At 47.4% G+C, this 10,364-nt stretch overlaps 1 protein-coding gene across 1 annotated transcript in view; it reads right to left on the bottom strand.

Moving 5' to 3' along the window:
- Nucleotides 1-10,364, bottom strand: part of YJEFN3 (YjeF N-terminal domain containing 3) — a 39,682-nt gene that overhangs the window by 12,672 nt on the left and 16,646 nt on the right. The window contains exons 3-4 of the mRNA XM_015424135.1: nt 7,328-7,438; nt 2,506-2,619 (exon numbers count right to left, since the gene is read on the bottom strand). Coding sequence (XP_015279621.1) covers nt 2,506-2,619; nt 7,328-7,438 — 225 coding nt within the window. The remainder of the gene's footprint in view (nt 1-2,505; nt 2,620-7,327; nt 7,439-10,364) is intronic.

Raw genomic sequence — 10,364 nt, 5'->3', positions numbered from 1 at the left:
CTTGGATGATAGAGCGTCCCCCCGCAACGTGCCCGACGTGATTGCGTCACCTCCGAGTTATATGTGCATGCCAGGCACGTCACGCACTTTGGGGGTGGGGTCCCCCCCGCCGACCCAATCCCCGCCGGCGGGGAACGGGCCTCTCAGGCGGGGGGGTTTCCTGCCCCCCAGGGGGACTTGGCAACCCTAAAACCACCTCTGAATGTCTCTTGCCATGAAAACCTCTTGAGGGGGTCACCATAAGCTGACTGCGACTTGAAGGCACTTTCCACCACCCACCCACAACTGTATTTTGAGTGTCCTGCCCAGTGTTCCCTCTAAGATGAGTTAGCGCGAGCTAGCTCACAATTGTTTAGCCTCCGGCTCACCCATTTTTGCCTTAGCTCAGGAAGGAGGGCTCCAGAGCAAACTAATTTATGCAGTAGCCAAATCGCTCGCTCACGACTTTAATGCCAGTTAGCTCATAAAGTAGCATTTTTGCTCACGAGACTCCACAGCTTAGAGGGAGCCTTGGTCCTGTCCTCTTAAGAAGGCCGTGTGAACGTTCAGCTGTTGGATTACTCAATATTCCCCTTAATAAGTGTTTTTACGGGTATTGTTTTCAACAGTGCAATACTGCCCTCACGGACAGGGGGCTTCAGCTTCCGTTTCAAACATGCAAGGTCAGGTTTCTTCCCTAGACTCCTTCCAGAACAACCTCAGCACCCTAAAAGAAGTCACATCTGACTTGCTGTAGGTCTTCTGTTGGGATGTCAGTGGTGGTGGTGGGGAGTAACAGAGGCAGATTAGTATTCTTTTTAGAGATAGTTAAGGCAGCAATTCAACAGGGCTCGTGAACCCCGAAATATCTATTTGTCAAGAGCCTGAATACCAGTGATAGCTGTATTTCTATCACTTCCCCACTCTTGGAAAATTGTCTCCATCCTCTCACACACCAATTCTCCCCATCCCCCCCCCAAAGTTCTTTTAAAAGTATCATGTACCACCCCACCCCCAATAATGCCATGATCTACCAGAAAACAACAGAAGTCAGAAATATGGAAGAGACTGGAGGACCGGAAACAGGAAGATCCTCCCTCTGGGTGAGGCAGAAGGAGAGAAACAACAGTACATGAAGCATCCAAAAGGCCCTGCTGGTAGAAGGGGCACCCCGCCGCAACTCTGCACAATCTAGTGCTCTTTCCGAAGAGTCCTGATACCTGCTGCATTGCGTGTGATCCAAGCATTCAGAGGCGTAGGCCCAATCTGCATCTAGCATTTGCTCCGCTGTTTTACCAAACCCACGCTGGAACAGAAATTCCCCTCTGCCTTGCATGCCACTTTCACTTTGATTGTTGGATTTTATGGCAGTGTCCAGACTGCATGCCGCTTTCCCTTCCTTTGATCTCTCGGTTTTATGGTAGGTCGAATCTGCATTTGCATTTTTAAAATCAGTTTCGTGCTGCTGTGACGCCGTCTTTCTCTATGCTTGTTTGAATGTTGTTTGGAGAAGATTCTTTTAAAGCAGTGCAGAGGTGCAATGACAGTGGAGCCACCACGAAAGGGCAATAAACATATGTGGAGTGCAAAAGTATGCTAGCACTGCTGAGGTGTGAAAACGACACCAAATGTAGACAGCTTTTTTAAAGACGGTGTCAGAAGGCTGGGACACCAGTGGGAAAGACAAATGCAGATACGACCATAGATTTATCGCCGTTATATGGCCATTCAGGGGTGACTTTGCAGACAGTACGGCGTTGGCCCAGAGTAGTTGAATGTGGTTTTGAGCCGCATCTTTTTCTGTTCCAGTGTGGGTTTGGTAAAGGTAAGGTAAAGGTAAAGGTTTCCCTTGCTCGAAAGCCAGTTGAATCCAACTCTAGGGATGCGGTGCTCATCTCCATTTCCAGGCCAAAGAGCCAGCGCTGTCCGAAGATGTTTCCGTGGTCATGTGGCCGGCATGACTAGACGCCAAGGTGCATGGAGCGCTGTTACCTTCCCACCGACGCGGCACCTATTTATCTACTTGCAATTTCTTGCTTTCGAACTGCTAGGTTGGCAGGAGCTGGGGCCAGAGACGGGAGCTCACTCCGTCATGCGGCACACTCGGGTCTCGAACTGCTGAACTACCAAACGTCCAGTCTGCAGTTCAGCGTCTTAACCATTTGATCCACCGCAGCCCCCCGGTTTGGTAGAACAGCGCAGCAAATGCTAGATGCAGATTGGACTACAGACACATAGCGAAACAGTAAATCCTCGATAGCTTTCGGATTCTGTATTGTGCTTTGGCTCCTCCCAACCTATTAACATGAGCAATTTAGTGACTTCTTCTGAAACAAGGGGTGAATGGGTGGGATCCTCTGAGACTGTAAGAAGTAAAAAATGGGGATATAAAACGACGGCTTTAGACATTTTTAGAAAGGCTGGCCGACAGCTGTGCTTGCCACGTTTGGATAGGAATCTGAACACCGGTGTGCAGTCTGAAAAGAAGGGGATACCCCCACCCCAAGTCTAGCCACCTTTGCTCACCTCCGTGGGCAGATAGGAAAGAAACGGGATATCCATCTTCTCGCACTGTGTAGTAAAATCCCTATAAAGAGGGTTAGAAGATCTCTTGGGGTAGTAGATCGTTGGCTCATATTCCTGGAACAGGAACGGAAAGGAAAGAGACAGAAAAATCGCTGTACGATATCCGAGAATTTGTAAAACATTTATATCCTAGATCTCTGTTTACTGCATTCAAGGCAGTTTACAATATAATAAACTAAACTAAACCGATCAAACATCAGAGATAAAGCAACTGACTGAAGCCATAAAAACACATTGCAACCTTGACCTGGTCCATCTGGCCGCAGGGATCCATGCCATAGCAACCTCAAGGCTAGACTACTGCAATGCATTCTACATGGGTCTGCCCTTGAAGACAACTCCAGCTGGAACAGAACGGCACTGCTTATTTACTATCCAGAGCTAGGTGGAGTGTGCGTATTACACCTATGCTCCAGTCACTCTATTAGTTATTGATTAGTTTTCAGACTGAATTCAAGGTTGGGGTTTGGGTTATTACCGTTGGGGGTGTGGTGTGTGGCCTTATGACACACTTCCAGGGATGTCAGGGGGTGTGTCCTTATGACACACTTCCCGTGATGTCAGGGGGTGTGGCATATGCTAATGAGTTATGCTAATGAGTTTTTTTTTTCTACGAAACGACCCCTGAGGTAGAGTGTGCGTCTTACACCTATGCTCCAGTCACTCTATTAGATATTGATTAGTTTTCAGACTAAATTCAAGGTTGGGGTTTGGGTTATTACCTATTAAGTCCTTGATATCTGTAGGCCAGTTTGCTCTAGTGATTAGGAGTTAGGTTAGGAGTTAGTAGTGGTTAGGAGTTAGTGGTGTAGTGGTTAGGTGTAGTCCTTCATATCTGTAGGCCAGCTTGGTGTAGTGGTTAGGAGCATGGACTCTAATTTGGGAGAACCGGGTTTGATTCCCCCCTCTTCCACATGCAGCTGCTGGTGTGACCTTGGGTCAGTCACAAGTTCTCTCAGAGCTGTTCTCTCATGAGCAGTTCTTGAAGGAGCTCTCTCAGACCCATCTACCTCACAGGGTGTCTGTTGTGGGAAGGGGAAAGGAAAAGAGAATGTAAGCTGCTCTGAGACACTTTTGGGTAGTGAAGGGTAGGGTATAAATCCAATCTCCTCCTCCTCCTCTTCTTCTTCTTGGACTGCCTCTTGTGACATACTCCATGGAGGGTGCATCAGTCATCTCAGCCAAAGCCTTCTGAAAATGGGTAATGAGCACCTACATTTCCCTTGTTCAAAAGCCAGTCAAATCTGACTCTAGGGTTGCAGTGCTCATCTCCGTTTCCAAGCCAAAGAGCCAGCGCTGTCCGAAGATGTTTCCGTGGTCATGTGGCCAGCATGACTAAACACCGAGGCGCACGGAACGCTGTTACCTTCCCACCGAAGTGGTCCCTATTTATCTACTTGCAATTTCTTGCTTTCGAACTGCTAGGTTGGCAGGAGCTGGGGCCAGAGACGGGAGCTCACTCCGTCATGCGACACTCGGGTCTCGAACTGCTGAACTACCAACCTTCCAGCCTGCAGTTCAACGTCTTAACCACTGAGCCACCGCAGCTCCTAATGAGCACCTACCCGTACCTAAATGTTCTCTGATGGAATGGCTTGCCTGAGGAGGCAAGGAAGGCTCTGACATTTCTCTTGTTTTGTAGAATACATAACAACAATAATAATAACTGTGCAACCTTAAGCCACGACTAACTCATAGCGACCCCAGGATCATGTTTTTTCCAAGGCGTGAGATGAGCAGAAGTCGCTGCCATTACCCGGCACCCCTAGATGATCTCCCATCCAAGTACTGACCTCTAGCCAACCCTACTTAGCTTCCAAGCCCTGGAGAGAGGGGGCTAAAAAACTAGGCTATTCAGGGCTGCTATTCTGTCTGCAGACTGTGTGTAGACTTATTCAGGAAGGCATTTTTATAAAGGGAATAGGGGTTTAGTTTTAATACCTGCGGGAATTTTGGGCCGCTTTCATTGCACTGTTTATGGTCGGTATGCTTCTGGTTTTACTGCATCATCATTCACCAGTTTTGTACTCTGATTTATTGCATTGTTATATGTCTTATTCTGCTGTTTTCTGCGTCCTCTAGTTTTGTAATCCAGTTTTCATGCGTTCTTGGTATGTATTGTACTATTTTTACTGCATCAGGGTTTTTTTTAACTGCTAGAACTTCTAGCCATTTTGCCAGGCCAGCTCCCTGCATGACTAATACTGTCATTTGTTTTTCACTTGTATCGTTTCTACTTGAATTGGTAATATTTTTTTTTAACTTGGAAACAGCCTCAAGAGGTCTCTGGCATATAAAGTCCCTAATTAAGCTGCATTTTCGGCGTAAATTCCCTAAATAAACTGCATAATCTGCCTTGACTCTCTAAATGAGAAATGCGGACTATAAATAAATGTAACGGGATGAGATCTTAAATTTTAAAAGCAAAAACCTTAAAAGAGCCCCTAAAGTTGCAATTTAAAAACAAGAAGATAGGAAATTTAAGCAGTAGAAAAGAGCGAGGGTCCAGGAGCACCTTAAAGACTCACCAAATTTGTGGCAGGGGATGAGCTTCTGTGAGCCACTGTTCGCTTCAAAGTGAGCAGTGACTCACAAAACCTCATACCCTGCCACAAATTTGGTTAGCCTTTCAGGTGCTGAGCAGTGATTCACGAAAGCCCTATCACAAATTTCTGGTCCAAAGAAAATCACTTTCAAATTCAGTATGGAGCTAATGTAACATAGTAGGAGAGCCAGTTTGGTGTAGCGGTTGGAGCATGGACTCTAATATGGGAGTCTCAGAATGGCTTACAATCCCTTTCCCTTCTCCTCCCCACAACCTGTGAGGTAGGTGGAGCTGAGAGAGCTCTCTCGAAAACTGCCCTTGAGAGAACAGCTCTGAAAGAACTTATGACTGACCCAAGGTCTCACCATAAGAACATAAGGAACGTAAGAGAAGCCATGTTGGATCAGGCCAATGGCCCATCTAGTCCAACACTCTGTCTCACACAGTGGCCAAAACCCAGGGGCCATCAGGAGGCCCACCAGCAGGGTCAGAACTTCAGAAGCCCTCCCGCTGTTGCCCCCCCCCCCCAAGCACCAAGAAGACAGAGCGTCCCTGCTCCAGACAGAGCCTTCTATACCTTGTGGCTAATGGCCACTCATGGACCTCTGCTCCAGATGTTTATGCTTGTAAAGGATGCAGAAGTACAGTGCATGTGGAGGAGTGGGAAATCAAACCCAGTTCTCTCATATTAGAGTCCGGGCTCTTAGCCACTACACCAATCTGGAATCCAGAATATAGAGATCATTCTCTCTGGAGAAAAGGGCAGTTTTAGTGGGTGGACTCTATAATATCATGTCCCTGCTGAGCCCTATCCACTCCCAAACGCTGCCCATCCCAGACTCTGCTCTCAAATATCCAGGAATTTCCCAACCCAGAGCTGGCAACCCTACTTAATACCTCACAGGGTTGTTGTGAGTACATAAAGACAGAAGGGAGAACCTTGAGCTCCTTGGAGGAAGAGCAGCTATAAAACTACATTCAACAGAAAAGCTTGCAGAGGGTTTGAGGATATTTCAGTTGGTGCTTATTAAAGGCTTTAAGCTTGTTGGGCATATATTGGTGAGGGTGGACACCAGGTTTGCTATCCTTCAGACACGAAGGACAAACATCAGCCACCGAGAACTACAACTAGGGATGCCAACTTCCAGATGGGCAAAATCATAGAAACAGCCAGGGAAACATTTTGTATATAATGCAATAGATACTACATTGGTTTATACAAATGGGAATAATTTTTAAAGTGTTTGATTCGTAAATGAATAGAAAATCACCTATTAACTTACACATAAAAGTCTCAATATTTGTAAACAGTTCACAATATATTTCAGAGAATCTTCACAATACATTAGTACATAGCAAAGCTTCCGGCCTGAGTCTTCGTTGCGCTCCTAGACTTCCGCAGAAGTAAATTCTCCTATTCATCATTTTGCACTTAGTGAGTGTTGTCTCTTTTGTTTCCCAAAACTCTTCCCTCTGCTTATCAAAGCTTATGTTCCAAATAGGAAACAACAACCTTCGTATCAGGCTCCAGTCCAGTCTGCTGTACGCTTCAGGGCTATTTTTGGGCAGGAACGCACAGGAACGGAGTTCCGGCTGGCTCCCGAGTTGGCCACGCCCAGCAGGAACTCATTAGCATAATAGGCCACACCCAACAGCAGGAACTCATTAGGATTGGCTACATTAGGGGTGTGTGGCCTAACATGCAAAGGAGTTCCTGCTACCAAAAAAGGCCCTGGGTTTTGACAACAAACAAGGTAAACAGAATAAGAAGCAAAAGGTGGGTGTGGCTGGATGACCACACTTCTGGTAACATGGGGGTGTGGTCTAATGTGCTAATGAGCTGTGCTGTCAGGGTTGTGGCCTAATATGCTAATGAGTTTCTGCTCTTGGGTGTGGCCTATTATGCTAATGAGTTCCTGCTGGGCTTTTTCTACAAAAAGAGCCTGCTAGAATGGTGGGAACCTGGAGAGCCCCAGAATTACAGCTCATGTCCAAACTACAGAGCTCCGTTCCTGAGAACATGGATTCTTTGGGAAGTGGACTTGATGGCACTGTACCCCACTGAGGTCCCTGTCCTCCCCAGGCACAATCCCCAAATCCCCAGGAGTTTTCCATCCGGGAGCTGGCAAACCTTCCCCCAATCTCCTGGCAACCATGGCCGCCCTAAAGGCATTCAGATACTAAGAAATCCATGGGGCAGGGTGGGGGGTTACCTACAAACACACGCAGATGCCGTGCGCACGCCAAGCCGATCGCCCCGTTCTGTTCACAGCCACAGACCACCAATAATGTCGGCTGCTTCTTCGCCAGAGAACGCAGAGGGAAAACCTGCAGAAGGAGAAGTCCGGTCACATGAGAACGCAGGGGGAAAAGCCATGTCACCGAGACACAAAAAGCAACAAAAAAAGTTTTGTTTATTGATTTTGTTAGATTTATATACCACCCTCCACAGATGGGCTCAGGGCAGTGTACAGCAGTTATACACTTAAAAGGTAAAGGTAAAGGTTCCTTTGCTCGAAAGCCAGTCGAGTCCGACTCTAGGGTTGCGGTGCTCATCTCTGTTTCAAAGCCGAAGAGCCAGCGCTGTCCGAAGACGTTTCCGTGGTCATGTGGCCAGTGTGACTAAACTCCAAGGCACATGGAACACTGTTACCTTCCCACCCAAGTGGTACCTATTTATCTACTTCGCAGCTCCTTGTTATACACTTAAAAATACTAAAATAACCATTTACATATAAATATCATAAAATACCATGTAGCCATAAAACGATCAGATGACCAATCTGACTCAGGCCATTAATGGACAATTAACCAGAAAAGTTGGGCCAGAAGAACTAAGGCCAGAGAAGCAGCCCTCAGTCAGAGCAAGAAGCAGCCAGGTAAGTTGCAGAGCTCCCCCGGCCCCCTGGTCCAAAACAGTCCAGTAGCACCTTTAAGACCAAGCTTTATTCAGGTACAAGCTCTCCCTCCTCTGCGAGATCTGTATGTCCCCCCCCCAATAGCTAGCAATCCAAAACAGTCCAGTGGAGCCTGAGCGGTGGGTGTTGCCTTCTGACACACTTCCGGTGATGTCGGGGGGTGTGGCATATGCAAATAAGTTATGCTAATAAGCTCCTGCACCTCTTTTTCTACAAAATGACCCCTGCCTCCGAAGGAGGTCAGTCTGTTAACAACATAGGGATAAAAATGCAATTGATAAAATTCTCGCCCAAAATTTATAAATCAAACATTTATAGAAGTTCAGTGTAGGTGGAGGAAGCCCAAAGTTTGGGATCAGTTTTTATCCTGCTGATCTGTGAAGATCTTGGCATGGCTAAAATGGGAATTTTGATGTGGCCGGTATCAAAGTTTGGTGGGCTCCATCAAACAAAAATTGACTCAGCTGGTATCTACAGCCAATCCAACTGAATGGCAAATGTATCTAATAATATCAGTACCAGGGAAGGGGGTGCCCAGTTATTTCTGTCTGCGATATGCCATTAAAGGAGGCCGATCATCCCTAAATAGACATTAATAATTGAAGGATTAGGCGGCTTATGAACTCGCTGCATCAAGACAAGCTGATGTGTTCAAATAGCCTTTTCTGCTATTTTTAAAGCCCCGCCATTAATTGTGACCAAGGAAGACAATACTGGCATTCCCTGATGGCTTATTGCGCAAATTAGACTTTGCTATTCCAAGATGGCCGTCCCAACGTGCCAAACACCTGTTGTTAGGATTCACAGCAGTTAAGACCCTCTGTTCTCGAAAAGGGGGCCCAGAAAGTCAGTCAAAGGGCAACCAATGCCAAATAGCCAGGCCACACTCTCTATCCCAAAGCCCCTTGCAAAACCTCCCACTTCCTGTCTAGGCTTTGCCTAAGGTTGCCAGCTTCCAGGTGGGGTCCAGAGATCTCCGGGAATTACAACTGTCCTCCAGACCGCAGAAGAGATCAGTTCCCTTGGAGAAAATGGCTGCTTTGGAGGGTGGACGGTATGTTGTTCTGCCCCACTGAGGTCCCTCCCCAGGCCAGATTTCACCATATCTGTGCTTTGCCCCCCCCCCGCCTCCTGGCATTTTCCAACCCAGAGTTGGCAACCTTCAATCCACCCCTTCTTGAATGCAGTGTGCAAAAATAAACCATTCTTCCAATGTTTTATGCTCATTCAAACGTTTTCAAAGAACGGTTTCAAAGTTCTGTAATTTTAGGGGGAGGGGGAGAAATGGCAGGATTCTACCCAACCCCAGTATGACTACAGAGTAGGGATGTGTATTCAGTTCATCTGAACCGAATGCACCCCCGAAAATGGCCCATTCGGGCCCCTTTCGGGCTGCTGCGGGCCAATTCAAATTCTCTTATCTGAATCGGCTTGCCGCTGAATTGCAGCCGAATTTCGGCAGCAATGCAACCCCATTATATCCTATGGGCCATTGAAGTCAATGGCGAAAACATAGGGTATATTCTGGGGGGTCGAGGGGAGGGGGTTTGAGGGAGAGGCTCCAAACTCACAGGGTAGCTCCAAACTCGCAGGTTCCCACCATAGAGAACAATGGAGGGGATGGGGGCAACCTGTTTGGGGGCCCGTAGAACTGGACCCCCTGGTTCAATGTTCTTGAAACTTGGTGGGTATCTTGGGGAGAGGCTCCAGCCCATAGGATATAATGCGTCTGAAACTGACATTCGGCTAGCCGAATAGCTCCTACTGCCGAAATTGACATGTGGGAGTCTTTCTGCCGGCCGCAATTGATTCTGTTTGATTCGGCCGAATTTATTATTTTTTTGCACACCCCTACTACAGAGCTCTAGAAGTAGATAAGTACCTTCAGAAATCACAAGGACCTTTTAAAGTGCAGGAAAGTTTCCACGCAGTAGCAAATCAATCCTCCTGCATGAATGCTTGCCTAACAGGAGGGGACACTGCCTCACAGAAGGGGAGTCCATATACAAAGAAAAGAGAGCCTCCCGAGATTAAAATTCCTGGTCTATTAAAATAACTGACAGGGCAGAAATTAGGGTTGCCAGGCACCCCCAGTTATCAGCAGGGGATTAGGGCGTAGGGTTGCCAAATCCACAGTGGGAAACTCCTCTAGATCTGGGGACGGAGCCTGGGGAGGCCAGGGACCTCCGTGGGGTACAAGGCCATATAGAGCCCACCCTCCAAAGCAGCCATTCTCTCCAGGGGAACTGATCTCTGTAGTCTGGAGATGAGCTCTAATTCCGGGGGATCCCCAAGTCCCACTGGAGGATGGCACTAAAGGACGCTCAGCAACCCCA

The sequence above is a fragment of the Gekko japonicus genome, unplaced genomic scaffold (assembly GCF_001447785.1).
Source record: "Gekko japonicus isolate JY-2015 unplaced genomic scaffold, Gekko_japonicus_V1.1 scaffold2477, whole genome shotgun sequence".
NCBI classification, from domain to species: domain Eukaryota; kingdom Metazoa; phylum Chordata; class Lepidosauria; order Squamata; family Gekkonidae; genus Gekko; species Gekko japonicus.
This window is presented reverse-complemented; position numbering and strand designations above follow the sequence as displayed.